We start from the raw sequence: 18336 nt of genomic DNA on the forward strand, positions 1-18336 counted from the left end.
TCTCTTTTCTGTGTACTCTTCTAGAGGTCAAAGAGAAGTTGACTCCTACCCGCCATCCTTCTTTCCCTTCACCATTCTAGCCCTGCCCAAGCACCAACAGTCTCTACCACCACCACTGCTCCAACACCAGGCCCCACCAGCCCAGTTGGGAGAGGGGTGTGGGGCTGCTGATGCTTTCGGCAGGGGGGGAGACAGCCAAAAGAACAAAAGAAGCATTGAGGCAAGCGGAGGCTGTAGCTGAGGCAGCAGTGCCCATTCTGCTCCCGCCTCGCCTCATGTCCAGCAAGAGGAGGGTAAGGAGGTGGCTGGAGAAGAAGCCAGCAGCAACAGCAGGTCTCCCAGATCTGAAGAGCTGCAGATCACTGCCTTCCCACCCTCCCAGCCCTGCTTGCCCCCTTTGTTGGCTAAGCCAAGTAGCAGCCCCATCGCTGAGAAGGTCTCTTGACAGGTCTTCCATCTGCCCACTGGGGGTGGGAGCTCTCCCAACAACAAGACTGCCTTCTCCGCCTGAGAAGTTGTGCCCCCCCCCCGGGAGGAAAATGGCAGCCGTGTCAAAACATACAATATCCTTTCCTTTCTCACCACCCTGCATTTGCCTTTCCCTCTCCACCCTACATTAACTGGCACTCCCATGCTCTCAACGTTTTGTGACATCCCCCCAGAGGGCAGTGAGCATGCTTACATGCTCATTGGGCCGCAGGTGAGGGGATCTATCTCTCCTTTTAATTCATAGAGTAATGTTTTTCTGTATACCCAGTGAGAAAGGACTCCCCTAATATGTCAACAATTGCTAGCTTATAAAATGGATTTAAAAATTTATGCATTAAAAGAAATGCAGAAACACTTGTGCAAGGGGAGGGCTGTTTCTCTTTCTCCCTGATGGGCGTAGGACCACCAGGTCTGCTACTAGAATGATAAAACATGATGGGAAGGGAGCAACCATTTTCATTCAGATTGCGTGTGGTTTTTCTGAAGGATTTAGGGCAAGTATTAAGCTCTGTATTAAATATCAGTTCTGCTTCAGAGTCCTCTCTAGTGTACAGAGATTGATGATGAACTCTCTGCCTGGCTTCAATTAAATGATCTGCTAAGATCGTCTGAGCATTTCCAGCTGACCCCGAATCGGAGATCTGCTGTTCCGTCTTCTTAAAATGCTTCTATTTTGGGCACAGTTCCTCTCTTGGGGTTAGGCATTTTGCTCTGCTTCTGGTAACCACCAACGTCAAATATCTATTTGCCAAGGGCTGTACAACGCTTCATAAGAAATTTCCGCTGGTGGTTACCTCATGCCAAAGGAAGCACAGAACCAATTCAAGCGTTTTCTGAGGTAAATGTAATGATGTAAATTCTTAGCAGATAAATGGCAATGTAACTAGAGATTGTATTTGTTTCATCGTGGTTGTCCAACCAGGGGAAGTGTGCAAAAAACAAAGTGCCCTGTCGTTTTCCCACCAAAGATAACTGCGGGGAGTAGCAGCCGCAGCAGATTGAACCACGGTTTCTGTCGGTGTTGCTTTAGCTGGGCAGAAGAGAAAGAGAGCTATAGTTCAGGTGTAACAAAATTGCATTTTTGACAGAACCTCATTATAGGTAGGGCTTTTTTATTAAATAGAGGTGCTCTGAGGAAAACAATTGGTTCTGGCTTTCTTCATCTCCAAAGGGGAATTGGGTGGCCCTGACCTTGTATACTACTGACTACAGCAGGTTGAGCCTGCCAAAAATATTATTACCACCAGCTGCTTTTGACAAACACTTTTAAGAAGAATTATAGCGAGAGAAGATGGAGGTGGTAAGAGATGTAAATCCATGTGTCATTTTAAGAAAGGGCTGGAATGCTGCTCAAGATCAATTGATCAAGGAGCTTCTAAGGGATAAAAGGAAAGGAAAGGAAAGGAAAGGAAAGGAAAGGAAAGGAAAGGAAAGGAAAGGAATGCAAAACCAGGGGAGCCATTTTTTACCTCCACATATCTGTTGTGAAATCCTTCTTTCACACAACTTAGCAGTGGTTTTATTTCTTGTGTTTTCTTAGTGTGGAGAGACGTTAATATCCATTTTGCATATTTCTGTTCGTTTTGTCAGACAAATTTTGGTATTGCCGACTGTCGCCCAACCACAAAGTTTTGCATTATGGAGACTTAGAAGAGAGTCCCCAGGGAGAAGTTCCCCATGATTCATTGCAGGACAAGCGTAAGTAGTTGAGATACAGCGACTGTCTTATTGCTGATTTTTGTGTTCAGTTTTCTACCACCAAGTTGAGAAAGTGGGGACTCAAAATGGTGAGGAGGAGAGAAAGCATAAGGATGATGGTGAAAGGAAGGCGAGTAGACTTTCTCTTCACCTAAGGCTGAAGTGCTGAAGAAAGAAGTAACAAAGGAAAGGACCTCTGGAAGCTTTCTCTGTCTCCCCTTAAACAAAACCCTTTTTTCAGTTGGATTTTTGTGGAAGTTGTCAAATGTTAGGGCAAGTAAACCTCTTCTGCCTGCTGGCTTTTGAGGGACTCTTTTTAAGGTTCTTTTTTTCTCAATCCATTGTGTCCAGGGATCATTACCTCTATATATATTTGATGTATTTATACCCCACTCTTCAGCTGATAGGTTCCCCGAATGGCATGATTAAAATCGCTTAATTTTTTAAGTTAAAGCTGGTTGCTGAGATCTCCTGCTATTACAACTGATCTCCAGCTGATAGAGATCAGTTCACCTGGAGAAAATGGCTGTGGCAATTGGACTCTATGGCATTGAAGTCCCTCCCCTCCCCAAACACCGCCCTCCTCAGGCTCAGCCCCTAAAACCTCCCGCTAGTGGCGAAGAGGGACCTGGCAACCTTGCTCTGTTGGGACCTAGCAGAAGCTGGGATGGTCAGTTGGTAGAGATTATTGGAAGGAAGAGTATCTCAGATGTTCTTCTTCCAATGTCACCCCCTTTCCCAGCTGCTGGTGGCTTCAACTAGCCAGACCTTGTGAAGTCCCTGCCAGTTACATATTCTGGCTTCATTCTTGGAAGTGCAGCACAATACAAATAAACTCGACCGCACTGATTTTATTATAATTAGAAAAGTTATATCCATCTTTCTTAAAAATAGCAACAACAAAACTTAAGATGACTTACAGATCAAACAGACTAATTAAGATACAGGAGCAGGGTCACATAATCACAAACCTGCAGAGTCCCACCTCAGAAAGACTATTGCAAATCGCCTTTTCAAGTAGAACTGCCTTATGTGCTCCGTGAGGGAGGCTCTCACATGTCCTCGAATGACCTTCCTCAGGAGAGACCAGTTGCTGACGTCCGTCAAGAAGTTCTGTCAGAGCAGATTAGCATCTGGCAACTGGAAGAAGCACTGAAAGAGGAAATGCAAGAGAAATCATATTTCTGATTCTTTTGCTTTCCAGATTATATGTACAGATATCCAGCAGTGAAATCTGTTACTCTCCACTTCTGAAGCTCACCCACCTCACCTCATTGGTGACGGTTTATATTCAAGAGTTGTTATTCACAGTAGCCATTCAGCTTTGAGATCTGGTGTAATAGCTAGGGTTGCCAGGTCCCTCCTGGCAACCAGTGGGAGGTTTAGGGAGGCGGGGTTGGGGGCGGAGATCTGCGTCATCTATATTATGATGTCACGCCCGGTTTGTCAGGGCGGCTCCAACTGGGGCTGCTTTTTTTCTCCGGCACCCCAGTTGGGCTCGTGACGTCATTGCATAGATGACGTTGATGGCTCCCCACCTCCCTTTCCCGCCTGCTTCCATCCACCGACAGCTGAGAGTCAACGGGCAAAAGGAGCAATGGGTGGTAGATTTCCCGCCATAAGTGGGCAGTTGGCAACCTTAGTAACAGCAAAACAGATGAACCTCTGGTTCAGATTCCCCTTTGCCACATGCTCATAAAGTGGCCCTAGGCAAATCGGTGTCTTGGACTTGGAGCATCCCCCCCACCTGCGATGTGGGAATTATGTCACAGGATAGTCATCAGGGCTGCTGATAAATGAAACCTTCCCCCCCCCCAAAAAGCAGTATATGAACGAGAAATACCATCTAGTAGCAAAGCACTTAGCTTACCTCTTCTGCAAGCAGCAGTTCTTCAGCTATGTCATACGATAAATATTATAGGATCTGAGCGCTCTGCAATCTTACAGCGAAAATGCAGTGCACCATTTTAAGCTGGGGCCCCTCTACTAATTCGAAGAACCCGATCAACCAGCCAGAGGCAATAAGGCTGAAATGTGTTTGTCCTCAGAGAATGATGCCAAGGTTCTTCTGCGCGGCAGTTGGCTGAGAATTACAGGGTTAAGGAGCAAAGCAGAACGTCTTGACAGCACCAGTTTATAGTCACACTCACTTATTTTCATTGCATCCCAGATTGGCCTCCAGGCTGTTCCAGAATATATATATATATATTTACTGCAATCCTACATCGGAATCTAGGACAGGGTTTAATATCACAGTACTCAAGGCCGTGGCTCTGAGAGGAGGTGTTCACTTTTTCTCAGGCTTAGAGTAATGCTGCAAAATATAGGGGCAAAATGTAAGATAACCAGGAAGCAGTAAATTCCTCCACTGGAAATAAGTCTTTGTAACTGGGTTTGCCTCTCCAATTCAGGCTTTGTTAACTGCGTGAGCATGCTGTGCAAATTTTGAGTTGATACTGTAAAAAGATTGAGGCCCCTGGTCCAGTTATTGCTAGGGTTGCCAACCTCCAGGTACTAGCTGGAGACCTCCTGCTATTACAACTGATCTCCAGCCGATAGAGATCAGCTCCCCTGGAAATACATACATACATACATACATACATACATACATACATACATACATACATACATACATACTGACCATACAGAGTAGATGTTTACAACCAAGGCCAACAAAATTAGGAATCACCCAATTTTACATTTCCACAGATTAAGGATGTACAGTAAGGTGATGTAGCTTCATTGCTACTGCACAATATTTTGCAACCTGGGTGGTGATTGGTGTGTTGTCTCCCAGCAGAAGCCTTTTGGTCCATTCACCCTCATCACCAGAGCCCATTTCCCTAATCAAAGGGCCAATAATATTAAAGCGGGCTGACTTGTAGAGGGGACATGTAAAAAATACATGCTCAATGTTTTCCAGCTCCCCTGTGTTACATGGGCAAAGTCTCTCCACTCTGGGGATCTTCTTAAATCTCCTTTCTAATATTGCAGATGGTAGGTCTGCACATCCGACCAGTGTACAGGCCCTCCTATGTGTGTTCCTTTCCAGGGGGTACAAATATGCATCTGGTGCTAGAATATATCTGGAATATTGAGGCGCTATAAATGCAGAGGATCTCAAGAGATTTGTTTGACGCTCAGTATCTTTGATTCTTTCATTTAACAGTTCACCTGGAGAAAATGGCAGCTTTAGCCATTGGACTCTATGGCATTGAAGTCCCTCCCCTTCCCCAAACCCTGCCCTCCTCAGGCTCCACCCCAAAAACCTCCTGCCGGTGGTGAAGAGGGACCTGGCAACCCTAGATATTGCAGACATTTCATGCACATGTCAGAATATTATGTTCTGTCTGAAGTAGGGTTGCCACCTCTGGTTTGGGAGAGGGTGGGTTTTGGGGAGGGCGGCCTCAGTAGGGTGTAATGCCATAGAGTCCATCTTCCAAAGCAGCCATTTTTTCCCAGGGGAACTGATTTCTGTTGTCTGGAGACAAAGTGTAATTCCAGGAGATCTCCAGCCACCACCTGGAGTTTGGCAACCCTAGTCTGAACAAGTTCTCAAGAGCTCTATTTCAGTTCCAAGGGAGCCCCCCCCCTCCCGTTGTAATGCTGAGGGGAAAACAGATCCTACTGAGTGTCACCCACTTCTGAAATAATATCACGTTCCAAAAAATGGGACATTAAGTAGTTTTGCAAAAAAGACGACCCCAGCCAGCCAGCCTGCCCACCCTCATATATCACTGGCAGACATTTTGAGGCTCCTGGATGTGCCTGAAAGAAAAAAGGGGGGAAAGGAACAGACTCCCTTCCAATTTGCAAGAGATTCCCTGTGCTGTGCATCTGATCACATGCAGCCAAATTAACGGATATTTTCAAGGTGGAATAGAGAAGAAGGCCTCCGAAATAAAAGGAAGGTAGTGGGAGGGGCCTTATTTTAGGAGGCTGAGTTCTGCATGGTGCACTGTGTAAAAAGAAAGGCTTTGTGGCAAGGTAATTAGTTTTCTAGACGGGCAATGTAAGAGCTGGCTTTCGGTCAGCAGGGAATTTCTCCTTTAACAAGAATGAGTGTGTGTGTGTAAAGGGCCGTCAAGTCGCAGCCGTCTTATGGCGACCCCTTTTTGGGGTTTTCATGGCAAGAGACTAACAGAGGTGGTTTGCCAGTGCCTTCCTCTGCACAGCAACCCTGGTATTCCTTGGTGGTCTCCCATCCAAATACTAACCAGGGCTGGCCCTGCTTAGCTTCTGAGATCTGACGAGATCAGGCTAGCCTGGGCCATCCAGATCAGGGCCTTTAACTAGAATAGGTCTTCATTAAATGTGTGAGTACAGACTTCTGCTCTAATAGGGTTGCCAAGGTCCCTCTCTACCACTGGTGGGAGGTTTTGGGGGCGGAGCCTGAGGACGGTGGGGTTTGGGGAAGGGGAGGGACGTCAATGCCATAGAGTCCAATGGCTAAAGTGGCCATTTTCTCCAGGTAAACTGTTAAATGATCTCTTATCGGCTGGAGAAAAGTCATAATAGCATAATAGCAGGAGATCTCCAGCTACTACCTGGTGGTTGGCAACCCTATGCTCTACGCAGGGCTGCCTGGTGGATTAGACGCATCAGTGTTTTCACTGATGGCCCAGGCTAGCCCGATCTCGTCAAATCTCGGAAGCTAAGCAGGGTCAGCCCTGGTTAGTATTTGGATGGGAGACCACCAAGGAATACTAGGGTTGCTGTGCAGAGGAAGGCACTGGCAAACCACCTCTGTTAGTCACCATAAGTCGGCTGCGACTTGAAGGCACTTTACACACACTCCAAACCACAGCACAAGAGGTTTCACTGTTTCTCGCTGTCCTGGACTGGGAAAGCACCTTTCATCAGGAGCCTCTCTGTTTGGGGCTGGATGCAGACGTCCTTCTAGAACAGAGGAAGAGAAGAACTTGGGCAAGAAGTTTGCAGAACAGAAAATAAGAAGAAGTCAGGAGATCTTTGCAGGAAAATCTTGAGTTGAAGATTCCAAGAATGACCTCTGCATTTTGAGGATTACTATCATAAGAAAATCCATTAATAATGGCACTTAACCTTTAACACTCGTCCATCCAAGCGTAGTTTGAAAGGTATGACAGCTTGTTTCCTTGACAGGGGAATTGACTAATAAAATATGTATGGCTGTGCAGCCTTGTCCAAAAAAAAAAAAAAAACACACAGAGAGAGGTGAGGTAGAAGTACGGTTGCCTGCTCCGGGCTGGGAAATTCCTGGAGATTTAGGGGTGGAACTTGGGGAGGGTGGAACTTGGGGAGGCAATGGCGCTTAGCTTGGTATGATGCCATAGAGCTCACCCTCAAAAATAGCCATTCTCCAGGGGAGCTGATCTCTGTCACCTGAAGATCAGCTGTTATACCGAGAGATCTCTAGGCCCCATGTGCAGGTCGGCAACCCTACATGGAAGGAACAATAGAGTGTTATGTTCGTACCCTGTTTCCGAAAGAGAGAGAAATATTATTCATGGATTGATTAAACTTTTGGTCGCTATCTTCCTTTATGATATTGAGGAGTACATAGATCTCGACTTGTTTATTGTGATATTTGTCCTAAGATTGGCCTCCCCTTCAATCAGGGCTAGGTTTCTCTCAGGTTTGGTTCACACAACCGCTTTGCACGTTGCTTTTTACAGCCTGGATTGTGGTTGGCTAGTAGGAAACTGGTCATGTGAGGGAGGGCTCCAACAGAATGTCCCAAAGCGGGATGAGCACCTGTCCTCTGGGCCCGCCATGAAATCCTTAAGCATGATACTTTGGCTTGGGAACAAATTGCATTGTAGATTAAGGAAAGAATACCTGGACAGATGCTTAGGGGTATGGTGAATTGGTCCATGGTAGTGTTGAAAGGTGAACAACATTGTTCCAATAATGTTTCCTAAATGATTAGACATGATGTTTAAGTGCATTACCTATTTGTTTATGCAGTTGACTTGAACCCTTATCTAATTTTTTATGGTCTGGGGTCGCTATCTCTCTGGCCAGCTGCCTGTGAGTAAGTCATAAAACTGGAGCCTTTCCAGACAAGAGATACATGCAATAAATGCACACATTGCCATTTAGCTGCAAACAATCTTTTCTTAAGACACCAGTTCTTTTGAAGAAAATCCCACATTTCCCCCAGCATTCAAGTGGCAAGCTTCTATTGTTGCAGCACCTTGGAAAATACCATTTTCTTTGCCCAGCAACAGTGAGTGTGGAAAGTGGGTTACATATGTGTCACATCCCAAAGTCTGAGGAAGCATTAATGACAAGCAATATAACACTTGCCAGTAAAAGTCATTCATTTTATTATTTCAGTGGCTGAGAACTGCCAGCCTCAAGTGTGAGAACACTCACAGAGCATTTTTAAGCAGAAAATGTAAGCAATGCAGTTGTTCTTTCCCCAAGCAGTACCTTACTATTTTGTGGGATTTTTACTTTATTTTGTGGCTTTTGATTTAATTTTGAAGGCTGCTTACATTATCTGTCTCTCTCATGCACACACACACACACACACAAACACACTCTTCTGACTATATACTGATTGGTCTATTCCAGCAGTTCTCAACCTTTTCCGTATGGTTACCCACGAGTCCAAAATTACTTGGTGTGGTGACCCATCCATGGCTGGGCCAAGGTTTTTTGGCACCCTAGGCAAACAATGACCTTGGCACCCATCGAGTTCAGCATACCATTTTCTACAGTGGCTAACAAGATGTTTTTGAGAAACCAACAACATCGCGGAAAGGGTGCAGCTGCCACCACTATGAACCCCAAGCAACTGGCATTCCCACATACACCGCCTTGGCATATGGAGGTTACGTTCCAGCCTTTGACCACCCTCTCCTTCTCCGTTGCTCCCTCTAATCCCCCCTAAGATTCTAAGAAGCTCACTCTAGTAACCATCAGGACACGTTTTGCTTAATACATATGCAGTGAAGAAGAAATACCAACTAATGTATGACATGGAAGATACTATTTCCAGGGCCATATCTTGGTTTCCAAAATACAAAAGAGAGCCATGGAAAGGGTAGAGGCGGCCATTAGGGAGGCACTTGCAACCCACTTTTGGAGGCTTCTCAACCCACTTTTGGGTCCTGACCCAAATGGTTGGGCAACACTGGTCTATTGCGTAGCAGAGCTGTCTCCTTTCTGTTACTTAGGGTGAGGATGTAACACTTTGGCCCTGGACAAGTGGTATGATTCGGAGGCTTATAAATCACCTGGAAAGGTTCTAAGGGGAATGGTTAGCCCCATAACACATTCTGCCTGACTCCCTCCTAGACAGACAGAAAGCAGCGATGCATCTGTCTCTAAAGAAAAATTGATTTTTTAAAATCACGGTCTAGAAAAAGTTCAGAAAGGAAAATGCATTTTTATCCACACATGTATGTGTAAGTTCACCCAGCTAAATTGCATGCTTTCCTCCATCGGCTGGGATTGCTCACATGTGTGGATCAGAGCTGGGCCTGTTGTATCTCTCACACACAATAATGGCCGAGCGTTCTCAAAGTAGTTGAGAAGACATGGCTATGTGGTTCTGCTCCCTGGAATGCCATGTTAGCAAAATGGTAACTAATTGTTCAAAGGGGTCACTCAGGTAAAATGGAATGATGGGATTTTTTCTAATTACCAAAGCAGTGGGAAGAATATTTTTAACTCAATTGAAACAAACACGCATGAAGGATGGCGTAGACCAGGGGTGTCCAATATACGGCCCATGGGCCAGATTCGGCCCTTTGAGAGCTCTTATCTGGCCCAGGCAGACACACCCAGTCCTGATCTGGGCTGGCGAGGCATGGCCCAGCCCGACCAAGTGACATTTATGTCATATCTGGCTCTTGTAACAAATGAGTTTGACACCCCTGGTATACACTCAAAGACAATGGAAGAGCTGAAGACTTTCATGAGCCCCAAAATTCTAATATTCTGTCGTGGAAACAGACCTATGGCATCCTTTCACCTGAACCCATTTCACATCATAGTTTGGAAGTGGTACAAGGGATGTCTTTTCTACTGCATCAGTTTTGTTTTGGTGTTTGTTTGATGCCATGAGTTTTGATGCATCTCAGATTCTCTGACACTCTCTCTCTCTCTCTCTCTCTCTCTCTCTCTCTCTCTCTCTCTCTCGGCACAGTGCCTGTAGCAGACATAAAAGCAGTTTTGACAGGGAAGGACTGCCCTCATATGAAGGAGAAAGGAGCCAAACAAAACAAGGTATAAGTTTCAATTCAAACCAGTATCTTTTTAGTTATAAACTTTGCTCTTGACTAAACAGTGCATTTAGTTCATTCCACTTCAAAGAATTTACATGTTTCATTTTGAATGTATTTTAATTTTCTAAGCCGGTCAATCCCAAAGGTTTGAAGTAGGTAACGATGCTTAAAATAGCATCTAACAAAATAACGTCTTGGCATAAATACACACAAAAAAACCAGTATTACCGCCTTCTGTAGGCCACTTTCCCAATAAAAGCCTGGCTAGCATTTCCAGAAAATAGCCACTCTCAGCATTTAGCAAGTGTGTGAAAGGAAAGAAACTCCATGGTTGTAGGACAATCACTAGGCAGGTCCCCTTTGTTGCAGAATTATCAAGAGGATATTCTCCGTTGATCTTTGATATTATGATGTGGCCTTTTAAAAAGTCTACTGGAATGGGCCAAGCTGAATAGGGCTTTCTAGGTCTCATTGAGTTGCTTTTATAGGTCTCTTGACCTGCCCAAGGCAACTTCCAAAATAAAAACAAAACATTAAAAATATTAATTAAAATCCAGCATTAGAGGGAAAACCCCAGCCCAGCATAAAAACATATAAATGTTATATGCAACCTTTCCAGAATCCTGCTTCAGGCAGAAAACTACATCGGAGGAATGATGGTCTGGACATATCTCAAACCTCTGTGCAGTAATTACATATTACAGTGAACGAGAAAAGGGATGGATTGAGCATTGAGTTAATCCCAAAGGGAAGATCATAGGCAGGTTAAGAGCAGCCACCAGTCACTATTCACTTTAATTTGGCTGGAATTGGCTCATTTCTGACTTCCAACGAGATGGATAGCCACCCAAAGACCACTTCCTTGTAATGTATATTATTAGGAATCGCGTGAGATTGAGCTTTGAACACTTTGCTCATTCCTACAATAGCACCAGTAGCTAGATAGGGGAAATAAAGGTAAAAGACGTGTATGGGGGGCAGTTACGTCAGTGCCTACTAACATGGTGCGTGGGCCTGAAAAAAGTGGGGCGTTCCAAGTGTTCCCCCAGGTTCTACAGCTTCTGTATCACTATTATCTATATCAAGTTATGAGGGGTAAGATATGAGATAGAGGTGAAGCATAAATTCTATGAATGCAAGGTTATTATATGAAGGCTGTTAGTAATGAATAGTATATTAGATTTTTTTTATTGCAGATGTATTCACAATGAAATTAATGAAATGAAATGTTTTAAATGCACTCTGGCAAAGTATTTTAATGATAAATGGTAGTGCATTGTTAGTGGTTATGTTGTATAATGTTGTGTTGTGAATGATATATTGTTTGTATTGTAGGTTTAGTATGTAATATATACTGTGGGGGAAAACTATTGTAACATTATAGCTCCAAGATATGAAAGGCTGCACCAAGCTTGAGCATATAAAAATGGCTTCCTCCGTTGACATGAATGAACAAGCTTGTTCCAGTTGTGGTTTTTCCCTGCGTACTTCACAGCTGAAAGAGAGTGCTGCTTCGGAGAATTTGTTCCTAGTTCAAAGCTTGAGTTGAGGTTTCCCCAAGGTCCCCAGCCAAATGGAAGTTCCAAAGGACATTTTCATCCTCCTGCCCCAAGCTATGCAGAGCAGCTGCCTTCCTATTTATGCATTGGCAGAACAGAAGTAACAGAATGCTAGTGCCACAAGCAAAGGACAGATTTGGCAGGCTGTCTTCACCGGTGGCTTCATCATCTTTCCGTTTGCCAGCCTACAGCTTTCATCCTTCCCGTCGGGATAATTTGGAAATAAATAAGCGCAGTGTCAAATGGCAACTCAATGTCATGTATAACTGAAACCGCTTCATAGGATACAATCTAACTCACGTTTTGTTGAGTCCGCTAGTTGTCAATATTGAGTTTGATTCTAAAAGCCCATTCCTGAAAATTGGGCCGAAACTTCTTAGGAGGCGGCGTGACCTCGCCGCCAGCGTGTGTGTAATCGCATGTTTAAACACAGTTACGCTGGCGTTTCTGGAATGGGCTGTATGTGGTCCAAAATTGTATTTTTTAAAAGTCTCTTAAATTAACTAAAAGTTTCTTGAATTATGAAGAAGTCTTGTATGCCAATAATAAAGTAAAATCCAGCCTGGGACATGTCTTCAGATGAAGGAAGTCTGAAAGAAATCTAAACCATTTTCATTTTATGTTGCATAGTCCCCATCCAGCTCATCTATGGTGAGTCTTGTAGGGATCTTTAAAAAAAGTTATTCATAGAGTATCATTTGTTTCAGTATGGAAGGTCCCAGTGGGGCACTACGGAACTCAGCCAGCAGGTATTACCCATTCTTAACCAGGGCTACAAGGACTGATGCATATGTTTAAAACAAACACACACGTTGTACAGCCTTCCCAGATCTGTGCTAGTTGAGAACATAGTTGGGTGGATCGTATGTTGGAATGCTCTCCTAAGTAAAACTGCTTCCTTCCCATAGGAAGCTACCATATCAAGAAGAAAAACTGGGCTAGTACCCTTTTGTCTGACATTATTGATGAGCAGATTTCTCCCAGCTTGATTTAAGATTGGGCGTAGCAAACCAAACTATGTTCTTAAAAAAAATAGAAGGGTTTAGCTGTGCTTTGGATTGCGCTGTGTGTGTTGCTTGTCATTTACCTGGACTTGCCAGAGATGAAGTAAAACAGCAATTTCCAGTGGAATCCTAATGCAGAGTTGCTCCAGTCTAAAACCGTAGAAATCAATGGGCTTAGACTAGACTCTGTAAAAGAACACTTACTTTGTTTTATGCAAGGGAACATAACAGCATCATTACATTTCCTGTGCAATTTGTTCACAAAAGGCAAGACAAATCCTTTGTTTTACTACACTACTGGGAACTATGAAACTGTTAAACTTGGTAGGCTTTTTTTGATTGTTTAAGTATTTTCGTTACCTTTTACAGGAGGTGCTTGAGCTTGCTTTCTCTATACTGCATGACTCAAACGGACACCTGGATTTCATTGCTCCTGACAAGCATGAGGTAAATCTCTATGGGCATGTGAAAAAGGAAATCGGGAAGGGGAAAGAGAGAATATTTCATCTGCCCTGAGGCTGGTTGAGTAGCACCATGTTCAATTGGCAATTGGAGAGTTCAAGCTGAACTTTGTCAAGGATTCTACAAGAATCAGCCAGCGGGGTTACTAAATCTCTGAATAGCTGTTATCAAACCACACCTGAGGGGGCTTTGAGGAGAAGTTCTCCAAGAGGGTGGCGAACTAACCAGAGATACTGATTTATGCGGGTGGATTTATACCATTGCAGTGACTCTTCTGTTAAGAATGATATAGATGTTGAAAGCAAGTTGGCCTACATTAAATCTTTTGCTTGAAGGGCAAAGTAAGTAGACACACCATACCTTGGGTATGTCTTGATCTCATGCTTTTAAGAGTTTAAAGCTTCGAATGTTAAATTGAGAGAGCTTAAGTTTTCATTCTAAAGAAAGCAAAGTTCATTATGTCTGTGGTGAAAGTCAGAAAGCAGACACAGATAAATCTTCCCCCACCCCACTGCCCCCAATAAATCTTGAATGAATTAACTCTGTGTCAGATGTATCAGCGTCAGCCTCTCTAAGGGCATGCTTTGAGGGAACCTGTCTCATCTTGATAGGACCTTGATGCAAACTGCTGCCCCACCCTAAGGGAGGTTTTTTGTCATCACTGAGTGACCCCATTTTTAATCTCAACCCCCAAAGCAGGATCCCAAAATTTGCCTATGTCCAAAAAGAAAGAAGAGTTGGTTTTTATACTCTGCTTATTTTGACCGTAAGGAGTCTCAAAGCCATTTGTAGTCCCCTCCCCCTCAACAGACGCCTTGTGGGTTAGGTGGGAGTTCGGAGGGAACTGTGACTGGCCCAAGGGCACCCAGCAGGCTTCATGTGGAGGAGTGGGAAATCGAACCCGGTTCTACAGTAGGGTTGCCGATCTCCAGGTACTAGCTGGAGATCTCCCGCTATTACAGCTGATCTCCAGCCAATAGAGATCAGTTCACCTGGAGAAAATGGCCACTTTGGCAATTGTACTCTATGGCATTGAAGTCCCTCCCCTTCCCAAACCCCGCCCTCCTCAGGCTCCGCCCTAAAAATCTCCAGGTTTTTCCCAACCCTGTTCTCCAGATTAGACTCCACCACTCTTAACCACTACACCACACTGGAACAACGTAACACCTGAGCAGAAATTTTGAGCCCCTTCCTCACCAAGCATACAAAGTTTCAAAAATTTGAACATAATAGCAGTTATATAACACAGAGAGAATGTGGGAATCCACATTCTGGAGGAGTAAAGACATAAAGGGGAATAGGGCCCTTTACTGTCCCTGCTGGTTCCCTAAGAGAGGCCTGACCCACAAACGTCTTGGCCATTGGAATAGTCATTGATGGAGGAAGAACCCCCTAATTCTCCTTTATTCCCAACAGTTCCAGCGTGGTGTAGTGGTTAAGAGCGGTGGTTTGGAGCAGTGGACTCTAATCTGGAGAACCGGGTTTGATTCCCCACTCCTCCACATGAGGGGTGGACTCTAATCTGGTGTACCGGGTTGGTTTCCCCACTCCTACACTTGAAGCCAGCTGGGTGACTTTGGGCTAGTCACAGATCTCTTAGAGCTCTCTCAGCCCCACCTACCTCACAGGGTGTCTGTTGTGGGGAGGGGAAGGGAAGGTGATTGTAAGCCGGTTTGATTCTTCGTTAAGTGATAAAGAAAGTTGGCATATAAAAACCAATTCTTCTTCTTCCATTTTATTTGCATCTTTCTGTGGCCATTTAAAGCAAATTCCAACCCAAGAGAATTGTGGATTGGTTCTTTTAAAGTAATAAACACAGAGCAGAGTGTACCATTCAGCTTTTTCCTTTATTTTTTCCTGTCACATTCGTATTAGAAACCTTTTGCTTGCTTGCTTGCTTGCTTGCTTGCTTTAAAAAAAAAAAAAAAACTTTCCTGCACACAGAGAGTTTCAGCTATTTTTAAGCTCAGCACTATTTTGTAGCACACGGTCAGCTAAATTTAAAATCCATTCTTTGGCATGAAATCTAAGAGAATCATTTATATGAGGGGGGGAACGCTAGTATGGTTGATTTAATTTTCCACTTATAAAGTAGGACACGGGCCAGTGTGATTGAAATCTTTATTTTTAGACAATACCATTGGAGCGTTTTTGTTCACAGTTGCATAAATGGCTTTTAGTAATAAATTTGCGTGACTGATTCAATAGGATTTGACTGCCGTTACTTCAGTCCCCTGGGATTGCTGCTGATTTAAAACAGTTATTTAGTCCATGTTTATCTGGAGTTTTCAGCTCGAGGGTGATGTGGCAGGTTTTCTCTCTTTCTCTCTCTTTAATAGAGGGAAAATGTTAGAAGACCTTTTTTTGCAGCTTAATCCGGCATCTATAGTACTGCTTTTAAATGTCAAGCTATTCTGACATAATTATGATTACTTAAAAGGGCATAACATTGCCAGACTTCACACTTTCCAAAATAAACCCAGCCTCATGTTACACTGATTTTATATTAATAAGGTATACTACTAACGTATGGATTTGCACCTACATAGTTCCTTTCTTCAATAAAACCAAGATCTGTGCATAATTTCTGCTTAGGATAGACATGAAGAATATACACAAACTCCCTTCTAGTCAGAGAGATGTGAATGTGGGGAAATGGCAAAGGACCTGATGGGCAGGAGTACCAGACCAAGCCACTGTTTCTTTTAGGGCATCAACCCTTGCAACATGGGAAGGCAAAAAAGGGAAGGAAAGAAGATAGGCTTCAACTCTACTACTGAAGAAGAGAGGCATTGTTTCTACTCCCATACGTTTGATTGTTTCTTAAGAAACTTAAGAAGAGCCCGGCTGGATCAGACCAGCAGTCCATCTGGTCTAACAGTGGCTGGACAGTTGCCCTGGAGAGCGAACAAACAGGCCTATAGGACATGGTTTTCCTTTCATGTCGCCTCCTAGCACTGCTATTCAGAGGTTTTCTGCCTGCGAATGTGGAGGTTCTCTTTGGTCACCATGGCTAGTGGCTTATCCTCCATGAATCTTTCTGATCCTTTTTTAAAGCCGTCTATGATAGCGGCCATCATTACGTCCTCTGGCAGTGAATTCCACAATTTAATTACTCATTGAGTAAATTCTTTTGCCCATTGAGAATCTATTGTCTGTTGACTTCATTGGGTGACGCTGAGCTCTAGTATTACAAGAGAAGGAGAAAAAGAGAGTACTTATACTCCACCTGTCCTACCAACAGTGGCTTTAGATGGCTTAGAAAAACCAGTATTAGGGGAGGGTCCATGGCTCAGTAGTAGAGCATCTGCTTGGCGTGCAGAAGGTCCCAGGTTCAATCCCCGGCATCTCCAGTTAAAGGGACTAGGCAAGTAGGTGATGTGAAAGACCTCTTCCTGAGACCCTGGAGAGCAACTGCTGGTCTGAGTAAACAATACTGACTTTGAAGGACCAAGGGTCTGATTCAGTGTAAGTCAGCTTCATGTGTTCAAAAACCAGTATTCACTATCACTACAAACTACTAAAACAAAACCTCAAGCATAGCATGATGACCAGGTAAAATATCTATCTCCTGCCTTAGCCAGACACAGCCAATGTCAAAAGAGCAAACAAGCTTCCAGAAATCGGCTAGCATGGAAACCCTTCTGACTTCTTCAGGGAGCCCATGCCATGGGACTAGATCCACAGGCAAGGGTCTGAATTCACGATGTGGCAGATCTAATACAGTAAAGAGAGTCAATAGGGAGCAGTGTGGGAAGAGAACAAGAATTCAGGTTCATCATAATCTGAAGACAGTTTTAAACATTTCAGAGAATGGGGGCTTCCAGTGTAAGTTGTGAAATGGAAACTGGTGCATCTCCTCCATGTGCCCCTGGTCTCGGTACAAATGTTACATGCCAGTACAGCAGAGATGCACAAAGTCGCAATTCAGTCCCCACCCTGGAGGCACAAGTCCCTTGCTCTTCCTGTACCCTCCCTCCATTTGAGTAATATTCGAAGCCATCTTCAAAGAAATAATTCCATAGTATAGTAAACACAGGCTAAGGTAGGGGGTGTCCAGTGGATGTCTTAAAGACTTACAAAATTTATTCGAACATAAGCTTTTGTGAGTCAGATGCAGGATAAAGACTTTTTAATTTTTTATTAGCATATTCTGTAATAGCCTCAAGGCTGCCAAGACATTTGTAACACAGAAGCTCTTGTATTACTAACATGCATGTTTTGCCTAAAACAACGGTGTCGTAAAATTACTAGATATTGCTTTGTTTTGCAGACTAGTACATTTCATAAAATAAGATTAATGGACATTTCTCTCTGTCTCTCTCTTGGACACACAAAGTACTGTGTGTGGACAGATGGCCTCAATGCCCTTCTTGGAAAGGATATGATGAGCGAACTGACACGCAACGACTTGGACACTCTGCTCAGTATGGAGATTAAGCTTCGTCTCCTGGACCTGGAGAACATACAAATCCCCGACGCTCCACCGCCTATTCCGAAGGAGCCAAGCAACTATGACTTTGTTTACGACTGTAACTAAAGCTGCTCGACACGCTGAGACTTACATTTAAACTGGAATTATTATAACTGGAAAGATCTTTGTTGTTGTTGCTTTTTTTTAAAAAAAGAGAGAGAAGAGACCAAGATATGCACATTGGACTTCCTTTTGGGGGACCATAAAACGTTTATTTCTCCCCATCTTGCTTCCTACCCTGCTCTCTAGTCCTGTCCTCCCTGTTTGCTAGTACAAAATGCTGCTTTCATTGGCCATCAGGCAAGATCAAATGAATATTCCAATTTACGAGATGCCCTGAGAGGATCTTCCTTGTTTCTAAAATGCTGGAATACACATTCCACATTTTAAAAAGGACCGCATGGCCAAAAATGGTTGACCACCAAAGCAAA

The 18336-nt window shown here is 43.9% G+C and overlaps 1 protein-coding gene across 1 annotated transcript in view; it reads left to right on the forward strand.

Moving 5' to 3' along the window:
• The window catches only part of ELMO1 (engulfment and cell motility 1), a 344558-nt gene extending 326515 nt beyond the window's left edge, over window positions 1-18043 (forward strand). The window contains exons 18-21 of the mRNA XM_056857534.1: window positions 2080-2187; window positions 10328-10407; window positions 13339-13416; window positions 17771-18043. Coding sequence (XP_056713512.1) covers window positions 2080-2187; window positions 10328-10407; window positions 13339-13416; window positions 17771-17971 — 467 coding nt within the window. The 3' untranslated portion in view covers window positions 17972-18043. The remainder of the gene's footprint in view (window positions 1-2079; window positions 2188-10327; window positions 10408-13338; window positions 13417-17770) is intronic.
• Window positions 18044-18336: the final 293 nt, after the last annotated feature.

The sequence above is a fragment of the Euleptes europaea genome, chromosome 11 (assembly GCF_029931775.1).
Source record: "Euleptes europaea isolate rEulEur1 chromosome 11, rEulEur1.hap1, whole genome shotgun sequence".
Lineage (NCBI taxonomy): Eukaryota > Metazoa > Chordata > Lepidosauria > Squamata > Sphaerodactylidae > Euleptes > Euleptes europaea.